Genomic DNA, 16,172 nt, shown 5'->3' on the forward strand with positions numbered 1-16,172 from the left:
ACCAGTTCTGTACTGTTCCTTAAAGCTCATGCCACACTTGCAACTATTGTAACATCTCACACATGCATGCACACACAACCCTTGAGCATCACAAGCAATTTGAATAGGGGTAATAAAGAAGCGACTCCGTCTTAAAGGCACTGGACACTATTGGTAATAACTCAAAATAATTATTAGCATAAAACCGTACTTGATAACGATTAATGGGGAGCTGTTGATAGTATGAAACATTGTGAGAAACAACTCCCACTGAATTAATGTAGTTTTCAAAACCTCAGAATTATGAGGTCTTGAACTCAAACATCTGAAAGCACACACTTTCGTGTGACAAGGGTGTGTTTTCTTTCATTATTATCTCGCAACTTTGACGACCAATTGAGCTCAAATTTTCACAGGTTTGTTTTTATATGCATATATTGAGATACACCAAGTGAGAAGACTGGTCTTTGACAATTACCAATAGTGTCCACAGCCCAGTGTCTTTAAACGGCTGTTTAAAACCTTGCAGTGTTTTGGCCTTGCTATAAAGGATCTCGCATTTAGCTCAATCCTTTAATGCACATTCACAACCCTGGCAATTTTAAACGATTGTTTTGGACCTCATCGCCGACTCTTTTACTCTCTTAATTTCAGACTAACTCTGTTCTTTAGGAAAGCTGGCAGTAGTCGACATCGTATTCTTCTAGAAACATCAATTTAGGTTTGTGACCAAGTGAATATTGTTCATTTTTAAGTACTGCCAGAGTTTCATCAAGACCACAGCGTACTTACTTTACCCTGATAACCACTATTGTATGAATATTTAAAATCTTAGCAAACCTCGAAAACTGTTCACACTTATTTTGATTCATTTTTAAGTTGCAGCATTTAAGTATATTGCAGTAAAATCAGCTGCATTCCTGAGAGTCAAAGTGTCAGAAGGTGCCAATCTCCCATTCCAAATCCCAAATTCCAAGCCAGAGTCTCCAGGCCCAGGGACCATTATCATAGAGCTTAAGCACAAAAAATAAGCTAAGCGCAACAAAATTATGCTCACCAGATTAAGGATACCAGCAAGAATATCATGTCACATTTACCACTTTGACTGGTATCTGGCTTATTTCTGCTTAGCATGTATCTGTTAAATTGTCTGCTTAAGCAGCTCTATTAAATCTGGAGATCCTTCCACATTCAAAATATCAAATCTATATATACTCCTCAGCTCTTGATGCAAAAATACCAAACAATTTTGATCCTCTTCAAAGACACCATGTAGATATGCATTAATTTTCTCAAAGAAATCCCAGTCCAGGAGTCTCTGGGCAAGCCTTCTTGTAGGATAAACACCACCAACCGACAGCATACGCAGCTAGTTCAGCATTCTGGAGATCTAAGCATCATAGTCTTCACAGGTCAGCTATTGTGCAGACTTGCTCAGTATCTTGGGCAGGTCATCTCTTGGGATAGAGCACAACCTGCCAGCACCGTCCAGAGCTCATTTAGTATCCTGGAGATTCTTCTCAGCTCTTGCTGCAAGACTTACTTGGCAACGGAGTCTCTCAACAGGCAGATTGTCTCTCGGGATAGATCACAACCTGCCAGCACCGTCCAGAGCTCATTCAGTTTCCTGGAGATCCTTGTGTCATCGTCTCCTAACCTCACGTTGCACCTGTACCCAGTCAAGGAGCTTTTGAAGCCGAGTCTTCTCCCGGCTTAAGACCCCACTGACCTGCTCCATTTTCAGCTCATTCAGCTCCAGGTAGTCCCTGGCTTCCTCCTGCATCTGAGCAATCTTCTCAGTGCGGTTCTCATCCAGTAAGAAGTCCTCCGTGATGGAAGGGTTGAAACGAAAATACGCCCCACTCGGCAAAAGATCTTGGAGTACTGTGTGTACAGCTGTTGGGGAACAAAATGGGATAGCTTTAGCTTGTTCCACTCTCAGACAACACAAATGGCGCCTTTGAATGGTACCATTGCAGATACTTTGCGCCTTGTCAATTTTATGTTATTATTATTATCACTTTAAAAAGATGATAACACATTTGATATTCTAGGGAGAAGAAAGCAACTGATAAATAAAAGTAAACAATACTCCAAGGCCTTTTTTTAAACTACTTATTAGTTTATGTCACACAGTATCAGACCCTTGAACACTAACAGGGTCTTTCAAACAGGACACAATGAAAAACAAACCAAGGGACCATCCCTGCTTTTTGTCAACTACCAGGCAACTTAATTTCTTTTACAGGGTTGCCAAAGAAGTTTACAAAAGTAGGAGTTTTTTCAATGATAAGTTACCGGACACTCAAACAGAAATTTCGAAATGACGCGCTGCTGCTACAACGTCTACAGGACCACTGATAAGGTTAAGGAAAGAGCTTGAAGTACTACTCACACTCAGTGTCCGTGGCACTCATCATAATGTTGGTGAGTTTCTTCTTGAGGCTGCTGTACTCAGGCTCAGCGATGTCATCTGATGGATCATATCTCCCACATCCCATGGATACCACACACTGGATAGGGGTGTCCGGCCATAGCAGGCGACACTCATGAACGGCGAGAGCACTTGGGTTATTTGTCAATACTCCGCCATCCTGTCATATAATAATAATAATAGTAATAATAATAATAATAATAATAAATTTGGCAGGTGAAGGTGAAAGTAGTACCTGGGTCGGTTGGAGCGCTCGGCACCATTCCGAAAGCACTGGGGAAACATCTGGGCGAAATAGGGACAAATGTGAGAATAGATCTGTTGCAGAATCGAGGAGTTATCGGCACAAATGAAAATATAATCTTTCTTTGCATACTGTGATAAGATGAAATAATAATAATAATAATAATAATAATAATAATAATAATAATAATAATAATAATAATAACAAATCTTTATGTAGCTAAAATATCCACCTAAAACACGCTCCAGGCACTTTAAAGATGAAATGTAAAACAAGATGAAATAAACATGCAGATAAATACAAAACTGTAAACAGGAACAGGAAACTAAACAGGAACATGGAAGTGTCGTGGCCGAGCAGTTAAGAGCACCGAATTCAAACTCTGGTGTTTATGATCAGCAGAGTGTGGGTTCGAATCCCCAGCCGTGACACTGTGTCCTCGAGCAAGACACTTAACCATTGCTTCGTCCTTCGGATTGGACGTAAAGCCGTTGGCCCCATGTGTTGTGTAACGCATGTAAAAGAACCCAGTGCACTTATCTAAAAGAGAAGGGGTTCGCCCCGGTGTTCCTGGTTGTGGCTGCTTAATGCGCCATAGCACCCTGTAAACCCTTATAAGGTGCTAAATAATTGGGTCTCAGAATTCATCACTGCAACAACCTATCTTTCTGAAAGTTTGTATATACTCAGCGCCTTGAGTACCTTGTTTGGTAGATACGTGCGCTATACAAGACTTCGATATTATTATATTATTATTATAACAGGAACTTTTTATGAACCACTTAAAAACATGAAAATAATCAAATTAGTGCAGTCATAATAAAACTAAATGAATTTACAGGGTGCTTTGTCAACTGATTCAAAGCACTGTGCAGAGATCAAAACAAATGATTTTTGAAACATGGCCTTTACAACCTTACATAACAGTGCTTGGTGTAATCATGCACTGACCACTAAAGTTTTCCCATTACCTGAAACACAAAATCATCCAGTTTGAATTCTTCAAAATAGCCGGGTGCCGCAGATGAAGCCCGTGCTGCCTGCCACAGCTCATACTTGCAGGAGCCTCTGTAGTGAGACTGAACACCAGATGGTAAGTTGTAATTGCGAAACAGGAAGTCCTTTATGCAACCGATATTCATCATCGCTGCAACTGCTGCCACCTACAAAGTACAAATAATCACACAGATCCAGAGTACATTACCTAATTTAATAGATGTTAAATTTGCATCGGGGATAAAGAATATAATTAATTTTTGGTTTTTACCCATATACACCAATGTGTGTAGCACTGTATACTCAGTACTTTCTGGAGTCCTGTGAAAAAAAATCACAGGCATATTACTCGGGTGGGATTCGAACCCACGACCCTTGCGATTCTAGAGCAGTGTCATACCAATTAGACCACCGAGATTGCCCGGTAGCTACATTACATAATGAATCTGAAATGTGACCATCTGTCTAATACTAATAGACCTTTCTGTTGCAACGTTCACAGCCCAAATTTTTGCCAACAGAGGTTTGAAAACTATGGAATGCCATTCATGCAAAACAAAACAGATTTCAACTGTTTGTAGCAATGTTACACAATATTCAAACATAGTGTTGAATTTGTTGAAAACAAAACAACCAACTATGGGAGGTACTTTATTTAATTGAAGGTTTGCAGAAAATGTTGAATTTGGTTAAAACATGTGCTAATACAATCAAGTGTAACATTCGGCCATTAGTGCCTACCAGCTTACTTGGGGGGGGGGGGGGGTGGGGGGGTGGAGATTTAACAATACAGTGAGTTTCCCCGGGAGAGAACATTTGCAGTAATAACCTTGGGAATTTTTTTTGTATATAGTTGTTTAGTTGTAGTATGCGGAAATAAACAAACAAACAGACCAGCTAATCTGTACACATTTGTTTGGGTGACATGTTTTCTTGGCTGCAATAAAGGAGAGTGTGGGTTCGAATCCCGGTCGTGACACTTGTGTCCCTCAGTAAGACACTTCACTATAATTGCTTCTCTCCACCAAGCAGTAAATGGGTACCTGTGAGGGCAGAGTTGGTGCTTGTGATTGATTAGCTTAGTGCGCTACATATTTGGTGGTACAGGCTGTATACTCCCCAGGGAGCTAAGATGGTTTAAAGAATGCTTTAAGGCCCAGTGACAATAATGTTGAAGTGCCATGAGCGTCACTGCGTGACGGACCTGAGCGCTATATAAGCCACAATTAATATTTTAATTTCCATCTCTGTGTTATGATTGGTCCGAGATGATGTAGAGTCAGCTAGCAAGCAGTTTTGACAGTTTGCATGCAACCCTAACCTGGTACATTGGTACGGGTCCAGACATCTGTTCAAGGCTGGTATTCTGGCGTAATTCATGAGCCTTAAGGTGTGACATCAGATGACATCAGAAGTCTACATCCAACTAGACTGTGCCCCTGTTTTTATCAGCAAGGATAAAGACAGGTTCCAGCTTCTCAGATCCAGTGATACCATTGGATACAATATTGGATAAATGTGCACAGTGACATGAGCTTTCCATAGATGCCCAAACAGTTCATTCCTGTCACGTCCGCAATAGAATTGGACTGCGTATCTCTTTCAAAAATGTATGGGGGTCAAAGGTCAAAACACACGCCGGTTTGCCCGCGGTCTCTGGCATTATTCACAAGCCTTGAAATGTGACGTCAGATGTTCAGGCTAACATCCAACCAGCCTCATTGAAATACACTCACCTTCGGGCATGTTGCGTCCCTTGCTGTTGACATCATTGGAATATCTCCCAAAGAATGTGTCCTGGAATTATAACAGAATTGAGAATAACAATGAAATGTGCATGATGATGTCTAATCATGATTTACAAACAAATCAATTCAGCAGGCTCTTCAAGCTGCTATCGGATGCTAAAGATTTTTGACTGCATTCTTTTTACCTGTTCCTATGTTATGTGACATTTTATTTTAGTTTCCAATTTAATTCAATCAAACAAACTTCCCTCTGATAGACTGTGAAAGTCTTGCACTAGCACAATTATGTTTACTTCACAAACCAAAGTAGTCCCAAAATGTTAAAATAGATCTTTTGTCATTTTTATGAAAAATAAGGACAACAAACTGAATAGAATACAAAATTAATAATAATCTAAAATAGGATAAGTATTTATAATTTGAGGCATTTCATGGTGAGGTATCATTATATATTTGGTTTGCGGTAACACCATGTGTGTATCTACATGTTCGGGAGACTTCTCAGTTTAAGCAGGACAGTTCTTTTCAGAACTGAGAAGTCTCCCGAACAATCTGATAAATCAACTCCGCCGTAGTAGAACAAAGAAAGACAGTTCTCTAAAGAACAAACTCTACCTGGCAAGATACATACATGGTGTTACAGCAAACCAAATATATAAGATAAGTAGTGGATCATATTTTAGCCAGCTACAAGCCACAAAGATTGCTTAAAAATGGCTCATAATTGTCGTTAGGTAGTGCAATTAGCTAAGTTTCATTTTATCTTTTGTCCCTAGAAACTATGAAGTACTTAATTGGACATGTTGAAAGTCTCGCTGTTATAAAGAACAGGGGCGAGAGTTATTGATGACAAAAACAAATTACAAATGTACTTGAAACTTGGATCAAGATCATAGGAAATGTCTTCAGGCCTGGTATTACAATATTTTTTAAGGGCAAGGCCATGCATTACCATAAGGGGCTGACAACAGCGCCCTCTGTTGCTCAATGGATTGTGTTAGACTGGTGTCTTGTGAAATCGGGCCATCAGATATACGGACTGTGGATTGTGTAACGCAGGTTTGCACTAGTGTGTGAGACTGCTGAGTAGAGTTCACTGGATATGTTGTTGGCCGTAAGCAGTCGGCCGAAAACTCATATTTTATTAATAATAAATAATGAACTTGGGTTACAAAAAGGCCACGACGGCCAACGGGAAGAAAGTGCACAGCAGTTTTGGCAGTGAAAATGTTTTTTTTCAAGGGCACACAGCCAGCTAGGGCATCGAGCCACTGTGTAACTCCAGGCCAATCTTTGCTCTTTATGTCTTCATGAAATGGAGCCCTGAAGTGTCAAAAGTTCATTCTTATACCTGAGTATCTTGATCCAGCCCTCCGTATCGTAGAAAGCGTGGTTTAAGAACAGTTTGCTCGTGCCAAGGAGCGTGTTCCTCTTAAAGACATCTTGACTCAACTCTCTGTACAGCTCCTCACACTCATCCAACGTAGCGCCATCAAAGGCCAGGAGGAAGCACAACACTGCCCCTGAGCTGACGCCTATCATGTAATCAAAGAGCTCTCGAATTGGTTTGTTGGTCCGCCGCTCAATCTCGCGGAGAGCTTCAATTGCAATCACACCTCTATGAAAAAAAAGTATTGAAAAGTGTTATCATGAATAGTAAAATTCATGTTGAAAGGATTGAAGTTGTGTGTCACTGATGTCTGATTATGTTTCGTAAATATATTATGTTGTCATGAACAGTCGTGAGCGACACAAACTGGTAGCCACAACTATTCTTGTAGCACGATTAACAAGATTAAAAAACTATAGTCACGACTCAAAAAGCAGTCAATAGTCGTGACAATAACACGAGTCCTACAAGTTGCCCTGGCTTAAAGGGAAGGTACACTATAGGTAATTGTCAAAGACCAGTGTTCTCACTAGTTGTATCTCAACATGTCGTAAAATAACAAACCTGTGAAAATTTAATCTCAGTTGGTCATCTGAGTTGGGATCAAATGATGACAGAAAAAACACCCTTGTTGGACGAATTTGTGTGCTTTCAGATATAGGAATAAAAGACTTCTGGCTAGAAGTTGTTTAATATTTTAGTGAGAAATTACCTCTTTTTCAAAAAACATGTTACTTCAGAGGAAGTCGTTTCCCACAATGTTTTATACTATCAACAGCTCTCCAATGCTAGTTACCAAGTCAGTTTTTAAGTTAATACTTGTTTTTAGGAATTACCAATCATGTACCTTCCCTTTAAGGGTATGGCTACTTTTTGGAACACAAAACACAATTTCTACAGATTTACAATAAACTGACACAGTTTGAAGATAATGATGGTAGAACGCTTCCCTTGAAATATTTAATCCTTGATGAGGTGCTGTAGTTTTTGAGATATGAGTAAAACAATGTTACAACAATTATTTTCGTCCAAGTTTTAGCATGTTAAATGTATTGACCAGTTATGGTATGCACGTTTTACATTGCTAAAATAATTTTTGTGACTTGTTTTACTCATTTCTCAAAAACTATAGTACCTTATTTTAAGGGAAGCTTTCTACCATTATTATCTTCAAACTGTGTAAGTGTATTGTAAATCTGTGGACATTGTGTTTTGCGTCCTACAAAGAGTACCCAAGTCCAAGCAGAAGTAAAGCTTATTTCATCAACAAATGGAAGGTTTGGCATAATGGATTAGAGTGCCATATTAAGGTGCCGTCATCTTGGATTTTTTTTGCAACCAAATGTATTCAAACCAAGGATAGAAGGAAAAGATAGTCTGGTCCCTTTCACATGAGAAGAATAGAGGAGCAATTGTCACTGCTGTATGACGGGTACCTCACATAGATGACAACAGCATGTTTAAGGTCTATGGGCTTCCCTATAAAGACCAAGCAGTGGAAAGAAAACCTGCAACAGGGCTCTCTCTGTGATCCAAATCTTCAACATAAATTATATTTGAAACACAATTTTTTATGTGAACAAATCGAAACGCCCATGCGTGGACTTGCTGAGGACGACTCTCAGCCAATTATAGCTCTTCATTAGTGAGGGGACTATTTTGGGCTTGTAATAATTATGAAAGGGGTCATTTCATGTGCTTGGAATTGTACACAAGAAATATACATGTATGAAACCTTGACAACTGCTTACCTTGTACCGCCACCATCTACTGATAAGATTCTGATGCCACGCCCCTTTACTGGAGGTGCATATCCCAAGAGAGCCAGTGTCTCATGAACCTGCTCCGTCAGCGCCTTATCCCAGGAATTCTGGATCTTCAACAAGGATGGAATCAATCGCTCCTGGAGGGGGGAGGGGAGGGAGGATAGGAGGGAGGATAAAGATGAATAGTTGTTTTCTTTATGACCTGCAGTTGGGGTTGAAATATTTTTTAACATCATACACACATTTCAACTAAACGTTATTCTCTTCAAATTGTTATCTAAGACCTTTTCGCAAATACCCATTGCGCAAGCGCTAACAATTGAATGAGGTGCATGGTGGTCTAGCCAGGGCTCACACTTGGTCAAAAGCTAGACCAGCATGCACCTCATTATACACACCTAAAGCGCGCATACCGAGCGAGTATAATGCAAAAAGGTCTATGGATTGTGGTTGCAGACTCCCAGTCTTTAGGGGAGCTCACAAAGCAAAATGGCCGACGAGTTTTAGAGGATTGAAAATAATGTATTTACATTTATAGAGAGGATAAAGATAAGAAACGTGTCAACAATAAAAGGGACTTCTATCGTTATCCCTGAATAGTGTCTAAGGCAAACACATTTTTAAAAGAAAAAAAATGTCTCATTCAATTACTGTTTGTTTAAAACCATTTATGGAAAATTGGGAAATGATTGTACCATTTATGACGGTTTTCAAACTGTTCAACATTCCAATCCTTTTTTAGAGGTATTTGTTCAATGCAATAGGGGGATCAGGTTGGCTCAGTGGTTTCTTTCTCCGCCTTATATCTCTGTGGACCCCGATTCAAAACCCCCTTCAGGCCGGAGCCTTGCATGTGAATCCGAATTTCAGTCCCTCCCTAATTGCGTGGGTTTTCCTATTGGGGTTTTCCTCCCACATCATCTTATACTGAACATTTCGTCTCGTTCCATCTCTTACTGCACTTATTGTAATTTTGGATATGTAATTTAAAATAAATTAAACAAAATGTAAAGAAAAGTAAAAAAAGCACATACTTTGACAGCAACCTCTCTTGACTCCGGGTAGAGTGTCAGATGAGCAGCTAGTTTTTCCAGCTTCAAGAGTCTTGAAGAGTTACTTCCAGCACAGCGAATTCCAATGGCAAGATTCTTTGTCCGGTCGTCAATGCTGGCTTTAGAAATAACCTTTCAAACAAAACGCATAGTAATAATAATATAAAGATAGCAAAACAGGGCAATCCAAAAACTATTTATAAGAGGGTTACAGAATTGGTACGAAGCAAAATCGTGAAGATCACATATTTACATAGAACTTACACGGTCTAATGATGATGATAGAAAAAAACATCCCTTGAAATATTTCTGTCTGAAATGTCATATTATTTTGATGAGAAATAAATAATCTAATTTAGCATTTGGAGTTTATCGCTCAGTGAGCGTTTTGTTCATTTTTTTTCTTCCATCAATGTCATGCAAAGAGTGTAATCGGTTTTCCTATTGGTATTTTCTCGTGACCCAGATGGCCGATCGATCTTGAACTTCTACAGGTTTGTCAGTTTATGTATATGGTGGATTACATGGAGTGCTTACACTGCCAGCAACTGTTTTGTTACCAAAACCAATTCTGTAATGTGCCTTTAAATGGCCACTATGTCAACAGTTATCAAACTTCACCACACAAATTTGCTGATTATCAAGTAATAAACCACAAGGGAATATGACTGGGTAAATTTGTATTAATTTTGGGTTGAACGAAGCATTGGTGCGTACTTCTCTCCCACTGGCTGCCAAAACCTTTTTGTGGACAACAAAAACATAGCAATTTCGATGGTGATTGGTTTCTTTGTACGACAATGCCTTGCATTAACAGATATTTCCCTTTTTTATCTTCAAAAACATTGTTGGTTTTGAGCTGTAAAAACATTGCTGTTTTTGAGCAGAGTCTTTGTAATAAAACCATAGCTTTGGCCGCCAGGATGGTGGTCAAACAATGGAAACATGTGTATGTGTAGGCGCTTTGCACACTCTAAGCCAATGACAGGTTTTCCTTTGACCCCAGTGAGGGCGCTGCTTCGGCTAGTGATGTCAGTCATATATGCGAAGCGTCTATTGACCCCTTGCACGCGCGTCACACACAGCGACTGTGCCATGCTCACCATTTTGGTGGGCACATAGGTTCACATGTTAACGCCACGTCGCCTAAAATGCGCTCTGCACTTAATAACGCACAGTGACATTGCCCACCAGTATAGCAATTAGATTATTCTGATGATGACGTTACGTCAGGTGAATTGGGTCAATTGACGATCTTAAAATTGGTCTCTTCAAGCAAGCATGAGTCACCCCATCTACAATGCAACACACCAATACTTACTGGCTTCATTGGTTTTCTTGTAGCTTTCTTAGCTGCTACTTCCTCTGCCTCAATCTTCTCTTTCCTTCTCTGTGCCTCCTCCCGTGTCTCCCTGGCAGCCAACACCTTTCTGGTGACCCCTCCTTGTTGCATCTCTCTTGGCTCAAGCAATGCAACATTCATTTCTAAGATTGGACTGGTCTCAAAGTCAAACTCGTATGTCTCTCTGCTTTCCTTCAAGGATGTGTTGGTGTCAGCTCCGCTCTTTTTATCTTCACTATCATTCGATGACACCATACCAGGGAAAGACTTCATAACATTTGGAGAAGCAGCCTTGAGGGAGGGCTTCTTGCTGTGACCTCTTGATCCCTCATCAGTCTTTTGATCTGATTCATGCCCATCAGACTGCACTTCAGCTGTTACCTCGAAGCTCTCTGGTTTGAATGCATCAGCGTCTCGTGGCTTCCGATTGCTATGATGTGGGTGATCCACCTTTAACATTGGCTCAAGATGTACTACACCATCGTCTTGGTGGCCTTCTTGCAAATTATCTGAGGCTGGTTCTGATGTGGAATTTTGTGGAGCTGTCCTCCTGAACGGGACTTTCATCCGATTGAGGCGGTCCTGTAAGGAAGGTATATTGATCCAGAAATCTGGCTGTGTGTATGACACCTCTGGCTTTCTTGCTTGAGAACTAGCTACCTCCCCTTCTGTTGACGATTTTTCAATACCTTTAGGCAGGTCTTCATTAGACCCACAATTCGGGTTCAGACTCTCAACTTTGCTATCAACTGAATTATTGTTGTGGTCTGACGCTGTTGAGCTTTCATGACCATCAGAATCAAATGTCTCATCACTGAGAACCTCCTTCCTGTCGCTCTTCACAGTGAATTTAGACTTGACCTCTTTACCATCAGATGATGTCTGCAGCGCATGCATGCTCTCTAAGAATGCTTCCCTGGAGCTGTGGAGACTATCCTGTACCCTTGTACTTGCAGTTGTTACAGATTCTCTCAGATATTTGACTCTATCCTGGAAACTTAATGCTGATTTCTGTTTTGCTTTCTTGACAGTTAGATCCTCCGGTTCAGTGGTCTTTGAGGAGGAGGAGGAGGATGACAATGACCTGTTTCCAGACGGACCTTTAGCAGGGTTCAGGGTTGGTCCTCTTGCTCTTAGTTGAGTGCATCTACACGTGATGATCCCACCACCATGAAGAGATAGTTGGGCAGCAACCGCCACCCTGCAGCAATTAAGTGACATTCTGCAGTGTCACTCTGCAATGGTCGAGACACTCTGTAAGACAACTCCTCAGCTCATCCACTACACTTCTTAAAAAGAAAGAAAAACATTGAAAAAAGGGTTAATATACCAGTTGGCAACATGCGTATTATACAATATTCCCCAAACAAGTTTTTGTATTCCTGCAGCATGAGCATGTTATGATCAATTTACTAACAAAAAATGCAAGGATAATTGGAAAATATTACAAAAGTGTGAGGAACTTCTTTACCACCGCTTTTGTATTTATAAGAGGGATGGAGATGAGGTTGCGTGTGATTTTTTGAGAGTTTGGTCAGGCGACGAGTATGTTTACGTCATTCTTTCTTTCAGTGTTCGGAGACCAAAGTCTTGCCTCATTGCAGTGGCGGATAACTTTCCCAGTGTTAACTTAAAGGCAGTGGACACTATTTGTATTTTAGCATGAAAACTTACTTGGTAATAAGTAATGGGGAGAGGTTGATGATAGTATAAAACATTTGAATTTTGAGACCTCAGATTTAGATTTTGAGGTCCAGAAATCAAGCATCTGACAGCACACAACTTTGTGTGACAAGCATGACAAGCACAAGGGTGTTATGGTCTTTGAAAATTACCAAACGTGTCCAGTGTCTTTAATTAATTAAATCATGGAGGCCGAGGAAGGATAAAGTTTTAATCCTTCCTCCATTCATTCATCCATTCATGCTTTTAAATTTAAAACCAAACGAGAGGGTGAATTCGATATTCATAATCATCTTTTTCAAGCTGCCTTTACCTCGTTTGAAATTCAGAATCCCGAAGCTTGAAAATGTGGTCAGCGTAGGCTGTGAATTTCACGCTGTCTTGACGTTAGATGCCGAGTAGTTTTGTGTCGGGAATTCTCCGTAAGCAGTATAGTCACAATAACAACAACACACCCACAGCACAGCACAGTTATTTATGTTTTATTTTTGAAGGAAGTTGTTGTTTTTTTACTTGTTGGAGCGCAATCTTGAAATTTGCACAATCTTTTGATTGAGCTAATACAATTTTGAGACGTTTTGTTGCTTTGGCTTTTGCCGCTTGTTTTCATCACCGATGATAATGGAGATGTAAACTCTTGTTGATCTTTAAAAACAATGAATGAAATGAAAAACAGGGATTTTCATCCCACTGTCTGTGCTCAATCCTAAAATTCCACAGCCGCAGAGCATGCGATTGCGCAATCTCGAGATTGCGATCAACGTACACAAGCCACACAGTCATCGTACATGTGACAACCATGATGTATCGTACGATATGGGAGGGGCCACATTTCGGACTTCTGATTGGTCGGGATGCCCCCATAATAAACCTTATTTACATACGTAAATAGTGGTTCGGCTGCCTCATCAAAGATAGGAATGTCTTGTCTGAATCCTTATGAAACTTATATTCAGACAGCATAAATCAGCATACAATTAGTATTTAACTATAATGCTCACCTTCGTAAAGAGTTGAAAAATTGACATTTCCGACGTATTTTGTTCAAAGATTGTGAAAATTTCCTTCACGTAAAGTCAATCACGATATGAAAAGAAAAAGCAAATCGCCATCTTTAAATTAGATCCGGTTATTTTTACTAATGAACCGAGTGAAAAACTAATATCAATCCGCCCTACGAACGACCAAAACGAACAGCGCCCTCTAGCAGCCAAAACAAATATATAAATAAAATGAATAAATAAAAAAAATAGCGCCCTCTTGCGGCAGAAAAATATTTATTTGAATATCCAGTAATTTCGGATAGTTGGCCAGCGGTCGGTTAACCGAATACCAAATTTCACTATTCGCCCGGGTCGAATAGTTACATACATGTAATACATTAGATACATGTACTACATGTACAGGGCCAAATTTCATAGAGCTACTTTATTTTCCCTGATAAAAACAGGATTACCAATACACACATCAGTGTGAGGGTATGGCCGCCCTCTTGTGTGCATCAAAGCTGTTTAAACCCAGCCTCGCTACCGTGAGACCCAGGTCAAAATTCCAGTTGAACCTAGTTAAACTGGGTTTAACTGGAACTAGTTGAAACCAGTTGATAAACTAGTTAAACACAGTTAAAACCAGTTGGTTTAATATGGAAAATGGAGAGAAACCAACTGGTTTATAATTTCAACCTAGTTGAACACAGTTAAACCTAGTTCAAACCAGTTGGTTAATATGGAAAATGGACGAGTTAGGTCACTATCCAGTTGAACCAGTTGACCCCAGTTAACTAGGTTCAACTGGAATTTTGACCTGGGGACGCGTACGCGTCATATCGATACCTCTCGTCACTAATGCTGATTGGCTCAGGAAATAGTTATGCATTAGATGTCAAGTGCGTGCGCGTGTAGTTTGCATGCAGATCACGCCCGCGTTTTTTATGACAAAAACAAAAACATTCTTTTAGACGAAAGACATGCGTGCGCGCGTAAAGATTGAATACATATGCCCATTATTGGCTCATTTAAAAGGGGATGCTAGCATACAGCACATTTAAATTTGCCAATTCCAAGGGTTATGATTGAGCAGGGTATACTGGGAAAAAATTGCACGGTGAGATCGATCACCCCTGGGAACGAGGTTGGTTTAAACCCAGCCTCGCTACCATAAGCCTTTTTGAGATGGCGGACACAATGCTACAACACTAAGGTTTGGGTAAATTTGTGCGTATTGACAATAGAAATAGAACGTGTGTTATTTAGTAAAGTGCACATTTTAGGCGACGCATCGCGTGTTTACACGTAAACCTATTGCCCACCAACATGGTGAGCATGGCATCAGTCGCTGCGTGTGACGCTTGTCACACGCAGCGACTGCAAGGGGGTCAATACACACAAACCAAATCATGTCCGTCATACCTCAAAAAGGCTTCTGTGGGCAGCGCGCCGTATTGATACCTCTCGTCACTAACCCCTGGGAGGGATGTACTGGGAAACAATGCTGATTGGCTCAGGAAAACGGTTATGCATTAGATGTCAAGTGGGTGCGCACATGGTTTTAAGATATTTGGATGTTGATTACACCCGTGTTTTTTATGCACGAACATGTTTTTTAAAAACAAAAACATTCTATAAGACGAAAGACATATGTGGGCTCATTTATGACTCATTTAAATGTTGGTTGGCAAACGCCATAGAGTTGTGCACTAAGCAGATGCGCAGTCGCATCTGCGTCACACACCCATTAGCCGTGTACAAAACAGCGCGATGTTCCCTCATTTTGCCAACCAAAACGTTAGTGCGCACGCGCTATGTGCAATTTACATATTTCATGGGAAGGGTCTATTCCAGGAGTGCGTTTTGGCGACCCAAACCAAATCCCAACCGAAGATGCGAAAAACGCTCAACCATGCAATGACCAATGTTTCTGGTTGGGGTCGCCAAAACGCACTCCAGGGGTTATGATCGAGCAAGGCATGCTGGGAAAAAATGGCGCGGTGAGATCGATCACCCCTGGGACAAGGTTGGTTTAAACCATTGACTTGGCCCTGTCTTTATCCTCAACCTTAATTTTAAAGGAACACGATGCCTTGGATCGGCCGAGTTGGTCTATAAAAAGCGTTTAAAACCGTTTGTTATGAAATGCATATGGTTAGAAAGATGTTGTAAAAGTAGAATACATTGATCTACACAAAAATGCCTCGAAATTGCGTGGTTTTCTTTTTACCTCGTCGACTAACACGGTTGGCCATTTATGGGAGTCAAACTTTGAGTGTTACTTGTGTGGATCATGATAATCTACTTTAAAAACATCTTTCTAACCATATGCATTTCATAACAAACGGTTTCAAATGGTTTTTATAGACCAACTTATTCGATCCAAGGCAACGTGTTCCTATAATTTAAATTCAGATTAATTCAATTTACCTTAACTTAAAGGGAAGGTACATATTTGGTAACTGTCAAAGACCAGTCTTCTCACTTAGTGTATCCCAACATAAGCATAAAGTAACAAGCCTGTGAAAATTTGGGCTCAATCGGTCATCAAA

The 16,172-nt window shown here is 40.3% G+C and overlaps 1 protein-coding gene across 2 annotated transcripts; it reads right to left on the reverse strand.

The window, feature by feature from the left end:
• Positions 1 to 438: 438 nt before the first annotated feature.
• On the reverse strand, positions 439 to 13,308 carry LOC117307268 (calcium-independent phospholipase A2-gamma-like). 2 transcript variants are annotated; one of them, XM_033791977.1, is made up of 9 exons: positions 12,948 to 13,308; positions 10,931 to 12,237; positions 9,592 to 9,741; positions 8,543 to 8,694; positions 6,753 to 7,019; positions 5,390 to 5,450; positions 3,629 to 3,820; positions 2,375 to 2,573; positions 439 to 1,875 (listed from the first exon to the last, which is right to left on the reverse strand). In XM_033791977.1, exons 2-9 carry the CDS (start codon positions 12,170 to 12,172, stop codon positions 1,622 to 1,624), a joined length of 2,517 nt encoding a protein of 838 aa, XP_033647868.1. In that variant the 5' UTR covers positions 12,173 to 12,237; positions 12,948 to 13,308; the 3' UTR covers positions 439 to 1,621. The 2 variants fall into 2 exon arrangements, with proteins under 2 accessions (XP_033647868.1, XP_033647867.1); XM_033791976.1 differs by having other exon boundaries at positions 10,931 to 12,240.
• Between the last annotated feature and the right edge of the window lie 2,864 nt (positions 13,309 to 16,172).

The sequence above is a fragment of the Asterias rubens genome, chromosome 2 (genome assembly GCF_902459465.1).
Source record: "Asterias rubens chromosome 2, eAstRub1.3, whole genome shotgun sequence".
Lineage (NCBI taxonomy): Eukaryota > Metazoa > Echinodermata > Asteroidea > Forcipulatida > Asteriidae > Asterias > Asterias rubens.